Source organism: Mesocricetus auratus, unplaced genomic scaffold (genome assembly GCF_017639785.1).
Source record: "Mesocricetus auratus isolate SY011 unplaced genomic scaffold, BCM_Maur_2.0 Super-Scaffold_100008, whole genome shotgun sequence".
NCBI classification, from domain to species: Eukaryota; Metazoa; Chordata; class Mammalia; order Rodentia; family Cricetidae; genus Mesocricetus; species Mesocricetus auratus.
The window spans coordinates 56,088,440-56,106,738 of NW_024429192.1; the positions used below are offsets into that span (position 1 = coordinate 56,088,440).

Below are 18,299 nucleotides of genomic sequence, written 5' to 3' on the forward strand. Positions count from 1 at the left end.
ATATGATCCCCATGCCACAGTACAGGGATGCCTCCTGCAGCAGGCAGAGAGTGAGAACCGGGACCAAGCTAAGTCACAGCAGCAGCAGGGTCTGACCAGAGTGAGCTCACCAAGTCTTTCACTAGAGCACAGAGGCCACAATAAACTCTGGTTGGCCCACTAGCCTCAGAAGAGACAAGCTGAGCTACTGGCCTCTGTTCTGCACTTAACCGGGATTGGGGGGAGGGGGAAGAGCACCTAGTGCAGTGTGCTCAGTTACTGGCACCTCCTCCCAGAGGGCACAGGGAGAGGCAGAGAGTGCATGGCCTGCAGGAGGGTGACTTTAGGCAGGGGAGGCAGCGACTCTCTGGGGCACAGATGTGATGTGGCACAGGTCTAAGTGAAGGAGGCTGTCCTTACAGGCCACGGTGACAAACCCCACCACACCAAAGCTTTTCTAACAGTGCTTCCTAAATCTACTGGGCACTAAGAGTCACCTTTCACCCTGGGGGCTGGAGACTCCAAATCCCCAAATGTCTTAGGGAGCATTCTTTGAGATCATCCTTAAATTAAAAAAAATTTAAATTGATGTGTGTGTGTGTGTGTGTGTGTGAGAGAGAGAGAGAGAGAGAGAGAGAGAGAGAGAGAGAGAGAGAGAGAGAGAGAGGGAGGGAGGGAGGGAGGGAGGGAGAGAGAGAGAGAGAGAGAGAGAGAGAGAGGGAGGGAGGGAGGGAGGGAGGGAGGGAGAGAGAGAGAGAGAGAGAGAGAGAACATGCATCTGATGAGTTTGTGTGCAGCATATTGTGCAGGTACTCATCAGAGCCAGAAGAGAGTTTTTGATCTCCTGGAACTGGAGTTGTGAGCAGTGTGAACTGCCTGATGTGGGCAGTAGAATCTGAACCTGAATGTTCCTAACCACTGAGAAATCTCTCTAGACTCCTCAAACTTTCTTTTTTTTTTTTTTTCGAGACAGGGTTTCCCTGTGGCTTTTGGAGGCTGTCCTGGAACTCGCTCCGTAGACCAGGCTGGTCTCGAACTCACAGTGATCCACCTGCCTCTGCCTCCCGAGTGCTGGGATTAAAGGCGTGCACCACCAACGCCCGGCCGACTCCTCAAACTTTCTATCAAAAATATTTAATTTCCCTTTTGTTTTAATGACAATATACATATGTATACATTTTTGAAACAGGGTCTCATGTAGCCCAGGCTGACTATATAGCTGGGGTAACTTTGAACTTCTTACTCTCCTGTCTCCATCTCTCATGTGCTGGGACTGGAAATGTGTCCTGCTATATCTGGATGTTTCTATACAGTGATGAGGACTGAACCCAGTGCCTCATACATACTGGGAAAGCACTCTACGGACTGACAACAATAGTTTTAGCAGTTGCATGTATGCCACAGCTTTAGGGAGATTATCCCACAACTGCATTCTGCCACACAAATTCAAAGGCGGCTTCTAAGCCTAATGACATGACTGTGGCCCTTAACTCCATCACAACCCAAGAAAAGTTTGTTAAGCTTAGTTACTTCAAATGCAACCTTGGACAAACACTGAGAGTGCCTGGGGCCTGTTGTAACTGTGGAACCTTGGGTCGCCAAGTCCTGAGGAAAAACTTGCAATCTGAGACATTACCATGGAGACTGAGGTATATTATGGGTTGCAAGCTCTGGTATGTACCATCTCCTTTTTCCCTCCAGCATTGCTAACTCATTACTGTATTGACTGCTGTCTGTTGCTCTTATTTAAGCCTTTCCATGAAGAATGCTTATTAATCACTGTGTGTACTGGAGTTGAGAGATGAGCCAGGACTGTAGTGTCCATCCTGAGAGGATGGGGTTCTGCCCTCAGAAGACAGTGAAGATACTCATCTGGACTTCCTCTCACCTCATAACCCTGATCAAAGTCCCCAGGCTGCCAGCACTAGGGACAGCGAGTGTGTGACACTGTATGTAGTTACAGAAGGGTGATGCAGGCCACTGACTCACTGGGAGCTCAGGAGCAGGGTGGGCTGGCAGAGATAGGAATGGAACCTGTCACTTTTGCTTGGAGGGTGTGGCCTCCATAATGATCCACCCTGGCCTCTCCCTCACTATAACATGGCAACTTGGGGTCCCTCTTTTGGGAGTGTCCCCCACAAGCATCCTGGGACTCACAGAATATAGCAGATGACCCCAATGCTCCACATGTCTGTAGCGTAGCCGATGGGTTCATAGTTGATCACTTCAGGAGCCACAAACTCCGGGGTTCCGAAGAGGACCTTCAGAGACCCAGCATTCTCTGAAACCAGAACGGAGAGGGGTCAGCTAACAGCATGCCACAGAGTTAGGCTCAGGTGGGCCTGCCCTCATTTGTGCAATGGGTGTGCTCCACACACACACATTTGGCTGCCTGTAGACACATCAACCCACCAGGAAAAGCAATAAGTTATATACATTAAATACCCTGAGCTAGGCAGGAGGGTAGAAGAGGACACTGAAGTTCCTGTCCCCGAATGGTCCTTTCATAAGCCCGTGTCTTTAGCAAGTGAGTCCCCCAAGGTGGAGATTGTGACATATGTTCACTGTGATGCTAATATTCGCTATGCCTGATGTACTTTGTTACCAGATTCAAAAGGACTTCTCTTCACGTCAGATACATCTGTCGTCCTTACAAGGGTTTTATGGCTTAACATTCTCATTAATGCTAGGAAACAGGGAGGATTCCTGTGCTACTTTGGACAAAAGAGAGGTTCAGGGAAGTGAAGTGATCTACCCATCCAGCTCATCAGAGATGGTCACAACTTGGACCCAGGTGATCTGATTGCTGGTCCAGGTTCCCCACACTCCCTATCCGCCTCCTCTCCTATTTATTCTGAACCTCTTGTTTCTCTTCTCTCCAGCTGCTTGGACAATAGCTGGAGAAATCTAACCTCCAAAGTGGCATATATTGGCCATAAAGGAGCAGAGATGCCCATTAGTTGGGCCATAATCCATCTCCAAATTGGGGATGTCAGCAGTGGTGGCACATTGGCCTGGGAGCCACATCTGGTCTGGTTCAACACATCAGGACCCATGTCAAATATTCCAAACAAAGGCCTAAAGCTCCCACAGCCTGAGTCTCCACCCCAGCTCACACCTAATTCCCCTGCTGCATTGTAACTGCTCCTGTTCTTTGGTCCTTGGATACTACTGCTCCCATAATGTCCCTCTGTCAAGGAACTGGGACATTGTGTTCCTTGGGCTCTGTCACTGCCAGCTCCTGCGGCCAGTGCTTCCATGTTTGTTCCACTTATTGGTGAGCATTGTCCAAAGGAAGGTCCTGTGGCTGGCCATCACCCTACCCATCCTGGTGGCAGAAGAGCATAGAATAGTCACATCTGCTCAGTATCAGAGAGGGCTCTGGTCTCACTGGGCTGACTGTCAAACAAGTCCATGCCTGTGAGGATCTCAAGCCCTCCCTGTCCTCACTGACCAACATAAGCCTGGAAGTCCTGGGAGGTTTACCAGGTGGCATATCATTTTTTTTAACCATTTCCTGCTTCTCACAGGGTGGTGGGACAAAGACTGGCTTCACTCCAGCCCTGTGGCTCTGTACTCACAGGATTGTCTGGGATGGGGGAAGAGGCTGCTCAATGACAGACATCAGAAGCCACAGAGGCAGAGTGGATGCAGGGGGTGTACGAGGCACAGTTGCTGGCCGTAAAGACATCAGTGCCTGGAAGGAGGTTCTAACCACTCCCCCACACCTTCCTGCGGAAGATGTCAGAAGTTGGGGTGAAACAGCAAGGCACTGATAGCGGAGGGGCTCCACAGCATGCTGAGCTGGGTCCAGGGTTCCTATGCTAGCCTCAGCACTTCACTGGAATCTGTTGGGCAAAGTTTTAGAGAACCATGATCTCCTCAAATATGTCCTCCTCCAGGTAAGAATGAATGAGGCTGGTTATGCATTCTATTTTAATAGAATGTTTGCAAACTGTAACACAATGCAGATGTGAGAAGCTGTCATCACCAAAATGAGTCTTTGTCATCACCATCTCCACCACCATCCCCACCAGCAGCAGCACCATCACCATCATCAAATACATAGTTAATGCCTAGGTGCTTACTGTGTATAAGGATGATTGCTATTGTGCATTAGCGACCCAACACCTCTATGGGGCAGGAACTGTTTAGTTCACTTTACAGAAAAGGAATTTGATACAGCGGTAAGTGGTAGGGGCTGGATTTGAACCTGGGAAATCTTACTGATCTCTGACTTTGGCTCCAATAGTGTACATTTCCAACACACAGTGCATAGAACACACCCAGTCACTGCCACCACGACAGGTGGATGGCCTTACCGAGTCTTCGTGCCAGACCGAAGTCAATGAGCTTGATCCTGGTGCCTGTCTTGTTGACACACATGATGTTCTCGGGCTTGAGGTCCAGGTGCACAATGCCCTGCTTGTGGATGTACTCCACCCCTTCTGAAATCTGCCTCATGTACTTGATGCACTCTCGCTCCGTCAGCTCGAAGTCCTCGTCAATGATGCGCTCAAACAGCTCGCCCCCTGACACGCTGTGGGGACAGGAGGAGGCAGAAAAGGCACTGCAGTCACATCATAGGATTCTAGGGACCAGAACGGCAGGATATCTTGCCAAGGCAGGCAAGGGTGTCTGTCTGTGTGAGCACATGCTGGTGCACATGCCAAGCTTCTGCAGCCTTGCAAGCCTCATTCATTCTTCCACACATGCACGTGCTAGGCTCCCAAAGGGCTCAGGGAAGCATCTGGAATCTGGGGAGGCCCCCAGGCCAGGCATAAACAGAGAAAGGAAGACAAGATTGCCTTATTTAGGAGGGTGATCCGGAGCAGTCTTTTTCTCTCATAGACCCCAACTATGCCTTTTAGGTACAGGGAACTGACATTTAAAATATCCACTTTTCTCTAGGATCTAAGAGTATATTTGCATAGCCAGGAAGAGAAAACTATCTTTGATAATGAGAGTCCTCGGCAAATGTTCTGGAATTAGCTGGTGTAGCCTACTGCGGTAGTAGCTGTAGCAGACCTGCGTTTGCTCTCTCCAGCTATAACTAGCTTGTCTTGCTTCTACCTGGTAGACTTTATGTCCCTGGTATGAGTAATCCACTACACTTCCAGGACCCACATCTGGGCATCCACTGCTAACTTCAGGTGGCCAGCATACATCCCTGTGTGAATGCACAGCCCTGATGTCTGAGGTGTACAGCCTTCTCTGATTCCCCCATTGCAGACCTCTGGGCCACTTTCTCTGCTTGCTGCTCAGAGAGTTTAACGCCTACCCTTGGTAACCTATGTGACACCCAGGAAGCTCATTGTTCTACAGTGACCTGTTGGTCCACTTCTGCTACTGTAAGTACAAGATGTGGTACTTCTAAAAGGAGCCATCATGAATGCACAGTGTGAATTCAGTCTCAGAGTTTCACAAGCCGTGACTCTGGACCAGGTAGTTCCTTGTCACTGACCCTTGAAGGGGATTGCTGACCAGAAGACATCAGAGCCTGTATACTTTTGTCATCATAAGATCCTCTGGAAGAGCTGAGTCGGTAAAGGTCATGAGTATTCCTGGCCACTAGGAGGAGCTAAAACAGACACTTTAGAACCACCCAGAGAAGAAAGACCCTTAATAGCCAGCAGGTGGCGCCTCTTGTCCTGCAGCCCTCATGTCTACTGATTTCCAGGAAGGCTCTAAGACAGTGTTTTTGAACCTGAGGGTTACAACCCCTTTGTGGGTAAAACGACCTTTCACAGAGGTCACATATCAGGTATCCTGAATACTAGATATTTACATTATGATTCGCAATAGCAGCAAAATTACAGTTATGAAGGAGTAAATGAATAATTTTATGGTCAGGGGTTACCGCAAAACATAAGGAACTCCATTAAAGGGTCACAGCATTAGGAAGGTTGAGAACCACTGCTCTAAGACAACCTTTATTGTTAGGCCACAGTCTCAATTTCTTCATCTGTAAGATACAGACAAAAACACCACCATCTCACAGGTTTGCTCCAAAATGGACTGAGTTAACACTACAAACTACCCAGAAGGGTACTAGCATGTAAAATACCTTTTTTCATTTTAAAGAATCGGTTGGCTTTATGTTAAAAACACAGGTTCTTGGGGTTAGCAAGATAGCTATGGGTTATGAGCACTGACTTCTCTTCCAGAGGACCTGGGTTCAATTCCCAGCACCCGCAGGACAGCTCACAACTATTGGTAACTCCATCTCCGGGGGATCCAACACCTTCACACACACATGTAGGCAAAATACCAATGCATATAAAAGAAAACAAATACATCATTTAAAATCATATATAAAAAGAGAAACTATAGACTTTCAGCATCCTCCCTCAGAGACTTGACTTTGTAAAGTCTTGTGAGGAATCCGAGGCTTCGTAATTTAGAAGTCTCTGGGCCAGCCACTCTAATGACTAGACGTGTTTGGGACATCCCCACTTACTCTGCTATGGCTCCTGCGAAGAACTCCAGCTCTTGGAGAAACACCTCCCTATTCCACACAGTAACCCTTCCTTCTGAGGGTCTCCATGTCTTGTCTGTGCTTTTTGTTTGTATCAAGCCTGTCTTGTCTCAGTTGCTGGTCATCATAGCTGCATCTCCAGGCTTTCACTTGCGGCTTCCAGCATGTAGCCCAGACAAGGTGCCCCCAAACGTCTGCCTCTAAGTTTAAACTGTTCTGGGAAAGCAGCCATTAGTTCAACTTCCCAGGGGACTTCTGAGCAATAAGTGTAGATGTCTGGCTACGAAGCTCATATGGCTGCTTCTAGAGGTAAGTAACTTATTCAGCATTAGTTCACACAGGCTCAAGCCTATTCAGCTATATCTAATTTATCTCCAAAGCATTTCTTTAGTCACTTCCTGGTATAGAAGGAGTTAAACATCAACTTTCATAGTTCTGTAGGTTTCTCTTCAAAACAGTCAAGACTGCAGGGAGAAGATAATGGTTTGCTAAAGGCTGCCACCCACAGACATGGGCCAGGATGGGGCCACATGAAATGTGTTCCTAATTGAGTGATACTGAGCAAATGAATGGATACTTACTATCACCAACACTATCCATCCCAAGGGACCAAACTTAGCTCCAGAGCTTCCCTGGCTCTGGCATTCAGAGAGGACAGTGCTATCCAGGGACTTGATACCCGGTCTCTACTCCTTGTCTCTTGGCAGCCAGCTGGATGCTCCTGTATAAACTTTGCTAACAGCTGAACAAAGATGACATCAGCCCCTCAGGGACCCAGCTGAAACTTCATATCCTCTTCAGGGCTCAGAATCCCACCACCTCTTGGCTAGTCCTATGCACTTCCGAAAAGACAAGCCCAGGCCCAGGCCAGCAGCCAGAAGGACTCGTGCTGCTGTGCAATTTGGGCTTGTCTAGAAACAAAGTCAGACAGGCTGTAGGCATGCTCTTCCTTTATTACCCACATATCTGAGGCAGGGGCTCCAGACCATATTTAATGACTCTCAGTTTCTCCACCAAACAAGAACATACAATTGCCCTGCAGACTGTCAACCTTTCCCATCTGTGGCCATGTGTTAGACTAGGTTAGAAGGGTGAGCAGGTAGAGGATGAGCCCTGGTTGAGTTCCTATCACAGGGCAAGCTCCTAGCCCTCAATAGAGGCTAATCTAGTATCTGTGCCTATGAGACTCGTTCTGTCCGTGGGGGAGGGGTGGGGTGCAGGGATGAAAGCCAGACCAGCTGAAACCTCCTTACATTTCTCTGCTTTTTCCACCCAGCTTGCCAAGTCCCGATTCCAAGCTAAGTATGGTATTCTGCCCACTGGTGCCGCTGCCTGGCTTTACCCAGGCTGGCCTGCCTCCTGCCCCCCTCACGAACTTGCTCAAGGTTTTACTTCTAAAGATAAAGCATTTCTCCACATCTTCACATACCCACACTGCTTGGACTAAGAAAGTCATTTTAGAACAAATGTGAAATTTCTGCCCACAAAGATACTGAAAGCTGTGACAGGGTCACAGATAGGGACTTAGTATTCCTAAAAGGGGGTAGTGATGAATTTGACCATAAGGTATTAGTGAAAATGTCCTCTGAGTCCTTTATGGTTCCACAGACAGTAGGATTTTATAGCTAAATGGAGAGTCTTGAGATTATTTAACCCAAATACCTTTTGGCTGGTAGTTCCAATTTAAAAAAATCACATTTCAATAGTAACAGACCTTGAAGGCACAGACTTCCTGAGTATTAGAAGGACTTGTTCCGCAGCATCTGCTTAGATGCTAAAATGCTCCCAGGACACTTTAACGTGGAAAACAGACCGGGATACAGACAAAGGCAACTTAGCTTTCCTCTAATAGCTGCCTATGGCTGAGCACTGAGCCTCACTCACAACCACTATTTCACTTAACCCCACAGCAATCAGCAGGTTCCTCTACAAACAACAAAGCTAAGGATCACGGAGCTAAGTAACTTATCCAAGGTCAGATCATGAGAGGTGGGCTGGGGTCTGAGTAAGGGTTATCTCAGATCTGCACTTTTAACCATTGTTTCTGTCCTGAGAGCACTTTTTTGGAAGGAGCATGCCCAATGTCACTGTGATGAGGGGAGAGAAAAAGCTCATTGTATTCTTGGGCCTAGTCCTTCCCGGGGAAGAATGTCTACCAGAGTTACAGCCCTGGAGAACAGGGTGCTCAGTGCAGCTCTAAAATACCTTGAAACGGCTCACGTGACCATGCCCTTGTACCCTGTGCAGTTTCACTGCTGGGATGCAAGCTATGGGTACGCACTTGTGTCAGTGAAAACACAGGCGAGCGAGGCTGCAAGCAATGTCCGAAAACGCAAAACAGGCGAGAAGCCTTCTGATCTCTCTTATCGAACACAGTTGGCTAAAGAGTACGTACTGTGATGTGGCGTGTGTACAGAGGACCCTCAGAGCTCAGGGAATGGTGTGTGTGTACAGTGAGGTCCCTTGGAGCTTAGAGCAATTTACTGAAAACTGCCTGGTGCAGGACAGTGAGTTCAAGTCACACATTGTGATAAAAGGCAGGACAGTAAAAATACACATGTTATATTATGTTTGTATTTTCATAAAGAATTTTGGAAGAATACAGCAAAACCCAATAAAACTGTTTACCTCCAGGGAAGGTTAGTGAATGGATGGGACTAAGACTCTGTTGTGTATTTTCTTAAATGTTTAATGTGATTATATATATTATTAAAATATAATATATGTATATATTAAAGATAAGGCTCAGCAAAGGAAGCCCATGAAAGCTGCAGGCGCCTGTGAAGGGCACCTGACTCAGTGATGCGTGTGTATGTATGAGGGAGGTGGCTGTCTGGGGTACAGAGGAGACAATGACTCTGGGGAAGCCTTGACTGCAGGTCACAGGCTCCACCCTCAGCCTCTGTACAGCCCAGCAGAGAAGGCACTGCTCTGTTCAGCGGGGGGTGGGGTGGGGGGTTGGGGGGGTGGAGGGCAGTAAGAAGCAGGGAAGGGCTGGATAGAGGGCTGCACTTCAGAACGCTGAGCTCCCAAATCTGGGCTCCCTTCTCTTTTGCAAGGAAGGCAGGAAGCTGCCCTGCTCCTTCCTTTCCTACTTTTCACTACCCTCAGGAGAGAATGCCCCTGTGACAGCTGAGACAAGAGGAGAGAGGTTACAGGGGTCCCAAGACTGCTTGCAGGCTGCTGCCCAGTGGGTCAGAGCCAGTTCTGGTTCCCACTGGTCAGCCCTGGTCACGGCGCTGGTGAGCATCTTGCCCATCATATGTTGTGTGGTGACGGTGGTTGGGCTGGGACAGCAGGAGGGAGGCAGGCTGTGGGGCGGTGGGGGGGTGCAGGCAGGGGTTCTCAGGCTATAGTGCCACTCACATCTCCAGAACCATGACGATGTTGGCCTTTTCTTCGAAGGCATCCACACACTGGACCAGCTTGGGGTGGTGGAGACAGTTCATGATGCTGATCTCCTGCCGGATGTTCTCTTTTTCCTTGGCAGAATAGGCCTTGAAAAACTTCCCTGCCCAGGGTTTTCCAGTTTTCTTTTCCACAAGTCGGAAGACTTGTCCAAACTTCCCACTGTCAAAGAAAGAGAAAAACCAAGTTGAACTGAGTTCTCTACAAAGCTGGGGGTGGCGAACTACAGCGCATGAGGCAGAACTGTCCCTACTCTTTTCATAGTAGAGGCTTATTGGGACACCACACACCTGCTCACTTACATATTGTTCACAGCTATATAGCTGAGGAGCCGTGACCCAGGCTCACAGCACTCTTGACTAATGAAGGCCATCCTACTTAATCTTTTTTATTTATTTTTAAATTTAAATTAGAAACAAGGTTGCTTCACAAGTCAGTTCCAGGTCCCTCTCCGTTTCCCTCCCCTCCTCCTGTGCCCTCCCCCCAACCCCCCCAATATCCCCTCATTTCTCCAGGGAGGGTGAGGCCCTCCATGGGAGTGTCCATAGTCTGTCATTTCATCCAGGGCAGGGCCTAGACCCTCCCCCAAGAGTTCAGGGTGAGAGTGCACCTCACATTGTTGGATGGGAGTCCAAAGTCCATGTGTATACTCGGGATAAATACTGATCTACTGCCCAAGGCTCAATAGATTACCTAGGCCTCCTCACTGACACCCACATTCAGGGGGTCTTGATCAGTCCCATGCTGGATTCCCAGGCATCAGCCTGGGATTCAAGAGTTAACCCTTGCCAGGTCAGCTGTCTCTGGGGGTTAAACCAGCCCAGTCTTAATCCCTTTGCTCATCAGTCCTCCCTCTCTGTTACTGGCTTTCTTGGGTTCAGCTCAATGGTAGATTTTTTCCTTTCCCTGTACCTGGACACCTGAGGATGGGCTGAGGTCCTCCTTTTCAAACACGGAATTACTGAATGGCTGCCCTCCTTCCACTCCACTCTAGCACAGATGCTCCGGCAGTGGAGGATGAACCGGCTTCCCCTGCTGGCACTAGGGAGCTCTTTTGATTCCAATAGGATGACTTCCCAGAGCTGATTAGAGACCTACATTGTGCCCTTGGTTTCCATAAACCACCAGAAATAAAAGCTGATCCTCAAACTCACTATGTCCCCAAAGGCGACCTTGACTTGGAACTTCTGATCCTCCTGCCTTCACCTCCTGAGTGCTGGGATGGTTTATGTGGTGCCGGGAGTGGAATCCAGGCCCTTGTGCCTGTTAGGCAAACACTCTACCAACTAAGCTACATGCCCTCCACCATTCAGTTTCTTTCTCTTCTTATACTTCTCCAGAGACTGAGAGTTGGGGAGAGACACACAGCTTGTTTGTGACTGAGGACTGGTGTCTTTCATGTCCTAGGGAGGGAGGACAGCCAATGGCAGCACCTGGCAACTTTGTCTGGGAACTCTGAGGCTCACTGGGCATGCTAGTGCAACCCCAGAGCTGCCTGCCCCTGCTGCAGAGAAGGTGCTCACCAGGCCCAGCTACTTCAGACCAATGCAAGGGATGCTAAGGAGAACTGATTCAGGCCTGGCCCTTCTGTTTGGGTGCTTTGCTGTGAGAAGAGGCACAGAGAACCTGGCCTAAGGCTCCTACAGAGCTGAGCCTGTACAGAACTAGAGGCCCCAGAGAAGGCCCCTGGGGTGGGCTTGTGGGTCTGTAGGCTCTCAGTTGGGAGGAAGCTGTGTTTAGGATAGCACAGGAAGAGGCACTGGGGTGAACTGTAGGTCCTGCACCACCCTTACCCCCGGGCCCAGAGGCAGTTTTGAACTCCACTTACGATCCTAGTCGCTCTTCAATGTCATACACATCAGATACTTTCTGTTCAGTGTTAACTGTCACTGTCCGATAATCGACTTCAGGCTCCTTTTCGTCTGCAGGGCACAGGTCAGGGTGAGTGTGAGCCATCAGATTCCCCCTTCTTAGCCCCTCCATCCCAAGAGCCTGTCCCAAAGGCAGCTGGCCTCACTCACCATCATCTGACACTTCCACTTCATCCTTTGGCTCTGGAGGAGACAAGGCGGGACAGAAAGGACATTGTGATTAGTGCTGAAGGCCACCTAGAGCAAGGCATGCTGTGGGCTTCTCCAAGTGCCAGCACACCTGAATCCCATGGGCATCCCCTGGAGTGGGCCAGTCCTTACTGTAAAAAGAGCCAGATGCAGACTGGCATGTTCTGACCTCCTCATCTCAGCCCAACTCCTCCACCATGCCTAACCATCACCCCCTCCTCTCACCCAGTGACCCCCAGACAGCTTCCCTTCCAGTCTTCTGGGATTTCAGAACCTACATACAACTGTGACAGTCCCATTTTTTCCATGGCTTGAAAGCAAGCAACCTATAATTACTTTCACTGTTAAGTCTGTTTATACATCAGTTGAGCATTTGTTATTGAATTCCAGCAGTATAGTGAGCATCTTGCCATGTGGGTACATAACATACAGCACACACAAGGCATAGTCTCCCCTCCCTCCCTGAAGCTTATAATTTCCTTGCATAGGCAAACACATAGAAACTTAGAGTAAGTATCAACTATATATGTTATATAATGGAGCATATGCCATTGTGGCACCAAATACTCAGTGACGAAGGTGACACAACAAAGGACAATGCTAAAGCCCGTGACCGTTGTCAGAGGAAGCCCTTGAGTGGTCCCCAGGAGAGGATGGAATACAGTGAGGACAAACGATGGCACACAGATGAAGCTAGCAAGTGTCCATGTGTGACCCGTGCCAGCTGCTCTCACGCATGTGCCAGGGACGAGGGCTAGGGAAAGAGACAGGTTAGATGACCCCAGACCTTGTCTAGTTCAGAGCCCTGGGCTTCTTTTGCTCTGACATACGTATAACTTTCTGACCCCAGCTAAGTATCTTTCCCTTGCAGGACCCCAGTCTCCTTGTCTGTAAAGGGAAGGAACTGTGCGGGTGACTTCTAGTGGCCCGACTACCACTATATTGTGTAATGCTTTGTGTTCCCTCAGCCATCGTGGAGACCATGACTGGTAGATGATGAAGGGAGGCGTCCTGACGAAACAGAGTGGGGACATGGCAAAAGTCAGGGTGATGACAAAGGTCATCAAAGTGAGAATGTGTGAGTGTGTGGGATATGTGGGAATATGGAAGAGTGTGTGTGTGTGACAGTGAGCGTGAGCATGTGTCCACGAGATGGCGTGTAAGTGTGCGAGTACAACGATGGCAGCGTGGACACAGACGAGAGAGGGAGAGCATGTTGGGGGAGGTGTACAGGGGACAGCATGGAAGTGAGTGGCTATGAGTGTGGCTGTGTTAGGAGGGTGTGGCTGTGGGGGTGTGTATATGTGGGACAGTATAGAAGTATGTGAGTGTGGGTAAAAGGGTGTGAAAATGTGTGTGAGTATGCATACATCAGACAGTTGGAAGATGTGTGACATCAATATCTGTGTGTGGGTTGTTAGAAGTGTGTGAAGGTGATAGTCTGTTGAGAGGGTATGTGTGCACGGGATATGGGCAAGTGTGTGAGAATATATGCACATAGAATAGTCTTGCAGTGTATGATAATGTGAGTATATGTGTGGGGATGTTATGGAATGGTGTGAGTGTATGTATGTGGGGCAGCATGGAGGTATGAGTGTGGTGGTGTGTAAGTGCATATTATGGGATAGCATAGACTTGTGTGCGCACATACATATAAGACAGCATAGGAGTGTGTGACTGTACGAGTGTGTGATAATGTGGATGTGTGTGACTGTGTATGTGGGATGGCATAGAAGTGTGTGTGTGTATGTGTGTGATAGCATGGATATGAGTGTAGGTTTGTGTGAAAGTACCTGGCTGTACATATTAGATTAGTGTAGAAGTGTAACTACATGTATGTAGCATAGTGTGGAGGTATGTGAGTATGGCTAGTACATATATATATATGTATGTATGTGTGTATGTATCTATTTATGAGCGTACACGTGTGTGAGTGGATGTGCATGCACGTGAGACAGTATTGGTGTATACTTGTAAAATATATGGGTGAGAGACAGCATGAGTGTGTGCATTTGCCTGAGTGCATTTGTATGTGTGTGTGAGAGGGATAGTGTAGCATGTGTGAATGGGTGGTGGAATAATACCAGTGCATAAGTGTAAGTCAGACGTGTGTGTGAGTGTGTGAAGAGTGCTAGAGTGCGGAAGTAAGACTTGGGAGGAAAGGCTGCCCCAGAGCAAGGCTGAGGGGGGCAGTTGTGGGGGTCTTGTCTTGTGAGAACAGTGCAGAGGCCTTGTTAAACGCGGCTGGTGAGGAGGGTTGGGTACCAGCATGCTGGGCTCTGCAGTGCTTTCAAGGCCCTCGTCTGTGGTGGAGGCGAGGGCCGGGGAGCAGGTGTAGCTGGACCTGTGGACAGCAAGTGCATCCTTCAGACCAAGGGCAGAACACACCGGGGATCTAAACAGACAACTGGAGGAAAACTAACCCAGGCCCACATAAGGTAAGCACCTCTTGCCAAAAAAGAGTTCCGAGAGTTTATGAGCATAAAACCAGAAGCTGTGATCTGTTTAGAGTTCTTAAAATGCTGCTGACAAAGTTTAGTTTTAGAAACCTAAACACAAGGGGCCTGGGAAGAGCAACACAGAGAACAGCCATGGGAAAGCAAAGTGGGCAGGGCAGATGAGGACAGGGTCGGGGTGGAGGGGCGCTAACTGATCATTCTTTGGAATCCATACGGCTGGCACTGAGTGGCACTGTGTAACTCAGCAATGACAAGGATGGCGCAAGAGCAGTGCTCCCAGGCCTCAAACGTGAGTGCTCAGGGAGGACTGCCTCACTCTGCCCCCAAGGTGTGGCTCTCAGGAATCCTGTGACGCCCACTCCAAGAGCGGTTCTTCCACCGGTGGCTCTGGCTAACAGAGCCCCGTGCTGGGGACAACAGGTGGGTTAGCCTGTGACCCTTAGCAGCGCTGTGGGCACCTAGAAGGCTATGATGGAGCTGGACAACTGTTGAGATGCTGTGGTAAGACGGCCAGAAAAGGTGGGAAGCATGGTTGTAAAAGGAAACCACCTGAGAGTGAAAAGAAGGCTACAGACTGTCTACCACGTATGAACTGTAAGCTGGGAGTCATTCATGTCATGCCTCACACAGGAGGACTGGAGGTCTATGGAAGCCAGGATGTACTGTATCTAACAAGACGGTCAGCAGACGCTTGGACTAGTCCAGTAATGATACTTCACACGGGGTTCCAAAGGAAGCAGAGATTCAAGTCCAGTGGTTCATGACTATCTGGTGGATGCTGGTCACCTGCCCAGTGTCCATGGCTATCTGGTAGATGCTGGTCACCCACCCAGGTCTTACAGTCAAGGAAACACCATTACCTACCAAGAAGTCCCATTGTTCTGACCTGTGTTTTCTGGTCTGAAAGAATGGTTCTAATTTAATTTGGTGATCACCCTTCATTTTCTTTGTCCCCTGTTATATCCTGCTCGTGTGGAGACAGAGTGTTCTAAGCAGCAGAGTGCAAGAAAGCCAAGGCAGGTTTTCTTGGCCTGATGTCCACTTTTGTGCTCTGCTTGTCACAGAGTGACGCGTGCTATGCGCTACTAGGAGGCCCTTCCAGGCACCTAGCACAGGGCTTTTCTCAGGCAGCCTTGGAGAGGGATATTCTGGAGTTGGCCTCTTCCCATTACCCTGCCTCCAATCAGAGAGTTGGCTTCCTGGCTTGCCCGTCTGTGTGAGCACTAGGCCTTCCCTCACACCTTACAGCTTGTGTACTGTAGTTGGGGACCAAGCCCTTTCTTTAGAGATTCAAGTTGCCCTCCATATTGCTCAGGGTAGCCTTCCTCTGAGTACTCACTGAGATCCAGGGATGCTGGATTAGGCCTTCTCATCTTGCCTCCTTTTTGGTTACGGGGCAAGATGAGCAGAGTGGAGAGCAGGAGATGACTTGAGGGAAATCACAGTTCAGTGAGCTGAGCTCCTGGACCGTAAACAGTTGCAGCCATTTCAAAGATGAGACCTTGGTTTCCCTCTTCCCATGGAGGAAAGAGATAAAATTATAAAAGAAAGGACTTCAACTAAATATTTTTTAAAGCAATCATTTAGTGAGTTGGAGAGATGGCTCAGGGATTAAGAGCAATGGCTGCTATTCCAGAGGACCCAGGTTTGATTACCAGCATCCACATAGTGACTAACAACTGCCTCTAACTCCAGTTCCAGGGGATCTGATGCCCTTTCTGACCTCCTCAGGCACCAGACATGCATGTGGTGTACAGACATTCATGCAGGCAAAACACACATACACACATTAAAAAAAATCTATTTAGAATGAGTCATAGAGCCAAGAGCTCAGTGGAAGAGCTCTTTGGAAGAGGGTTCTGAGATACTTCTGTAACCAGTGAACCTCATTCCCCGGGATGGCATCAGCAGTAAAGCTCTGGGACCCTTCACAAAGCAGGCCCCATTAAGTTTCCACCAGGGAGCTCTGTCCCTTTCTGTGCAGAGGACTGCAATGTTTGCAGTGAACACTAGAGGGCAGCATGTCTCTGGACAAGGTTTCTGGGAGCCCCACAGAGCCTCAGCCTAGCTGTGTAGTTCCAACTGCCCTTGGGTGCAAGGAGCTGACTGGCAAGAAGCCTCAGTCACAGCTGTTTTGCTAATAACTCTGTAGCCTAGAACAAATTAGGAGTAGGGGCAAGGGTAGAGGGAGTTAGCAGGGAGTGGAACCTAAGACTTAGCTGGGATGAAGCATCAAGGTGGGGGCAAGATGTTGTCAGGTCAGGGGTCTGAAAGATGGCTCTGTCATAAGGAGGTCCTCCTTTTCAGGCTCCCACTGTATCCCCAGTGCCCAGGGCAGCCCCAGCAGCACTGGAGGGACACAGGACGCCTGTGGGTGAATGGAGTGAGGGGTGGGTTGAACATAGATGGAAAGCAAGCTCAAGATGAAGCAGAAGATGGAAGCTGCCAGGACAAGAGTGATGGCTTCGACGGTCAACACAGCTGGGCTTTGTGAGGTCAATAGGCATTGTTTTCCGTGAGACCCTCATAGCCCGTGATGGGAGTAATCCCACTGAAGCCACCTCCCATGGCCTCTGCTTCTCCCATCTGTCCGCTAATGCTTCCAGACTCATTCCCACCACATTCCCAGAGCCATTTTCCCTTTAAGTAGAGAGCGCTACCCTTGCTATAGCTCATGGCACTGGAGGACCACAGAGAACTCTGCTTGGGGCATCCCCACCGTCCTCACGCCCTTCCTTCTCCTCTGCTTCACCCTTTCACCCCGTCTATACTCTCAGACCTAGCTTGTGTGAACTGTCCCCCCCCCCCCAGAATAAGACAACTGGGCCTGGAGAGGGAGTAGCTTCCCGTCTGGAAGCCCTGGGTGGCCTGGACCCTTCCTTCGGATTTCAGGCAATTCCCCACTTCTGTTTATCTGCAGCACTGGGAGGGGGTTATAGAGGTTACATAAGACTGCCTGCTGTGACGTTCCAGGACAAGGTCGCTGCCCACCAGCTTGGCACTCCCCATAATCCTGAGTGGTAGAGCTCCCGCCTCCTCAAAGCCATGCCTCACCTCCATCAGGGTCCTTGGGTTGATTAGGGATTCTGGCTGCTTCAGGTTTCTACAGCGGAGCCTGGGTGACTTTAAGTCCAGCCAATAAACAGATTTTCTCTGTATATGTCACTTCCAAAATAACACATAAAAACACTCCCGGCCCCGTCCTATCCTGCCTGATTCCTAAGCTATGCAATACAGAAGGATGATGTGCATGGGTGCCTCTGTGTGTTGGAGTGTTAAGAGGCAGCAGATGGTAGCTTTGTTACTCAGTTTCCCTCAACATACATTTGTAAGCAGCAAGTGGATGGTTTCCTTGAGCCAGGGCCCAGGCCAGCTTCCTCTGGGTGACTGTGGCTATCAGAGAGCCCTGCCTATGTCCATCTCAAGGGGTCAGAGGTGAAAGTACCCGGCATGCAGGTGGCTGGATGGCAGCATGAAGGTGGTGTGTTTTCTACTACCATCTACCTCCTTCCTTCTGGAGCCCTCAACTGAGAGCTGTTTTATACCTAATTTTGGAAAGCAAGGGTATTATCATAAAGACAGTTACACACTGCATGCCCTGGGTCACATGGTACTTCCGGGACGGGTTTCTCCCTGTCTCCTTTGACACCTTAGTGTCCCACCATGCTGTCTACTTGACACTCTGAATATCACTCTAAGAGCACTGTCACTTCTGTTCTCCACCTTCTCTGTCATAAATCCACAGCACTCTTCCCTTTCATTGCATAAAACAGAGTAACATCCCATACTCAGGTCTCTCTGCCATCCATTCCCTCACTAAGGCAGTTCTATGGAAACTCTATGGACTTCTATTTCAAAGATCACCACCAAACAACAATTCCAATGATCCCCAGACCCTGTCTCTTTGTATTTAGC

At 49.2% G+C, this 18,299-nt stretch overlaps 1 protein-coding gene across 3 annotated transcripts in view; it reads right to left on the bottom strand.

The window, feature by feature from the left end:
* Mylk (myosin light chain kinase) overlaps positions 1-18,299 on the bottom strand; it is a 176,552-nt gene that overhangs the window by 20,777 nt on the left and 137,476 nt on the right. For all 3 annotated transcript variants that reach the window (XM_013114547.3, XM_021228014.2, XM_021228015.2), the window contains 5 exons: positions 11,887-11,919; positions 11,694-11,787; positions 9,824-10,027; positions 4,302-4,519; positions 2,137-2,260 (listed from right to left, as the gene is read on the bottom strand). In XM_013114547.3, the coding sequence (XP_012970001.1) occupies positions 2,137-2,260; positions 4,302-4,519; positions 9,824-10,027; positions 11,694-11,787; positions 11,887-11,919 (673 nt within the window). The remainder of the gene's footprint in view (positions 1-2,136; positions 2,261-4,301; positions 4,520-9,823; positions 10,028-11,693; positions 11,788-11,886; positions 11,920-18,299) is intronic.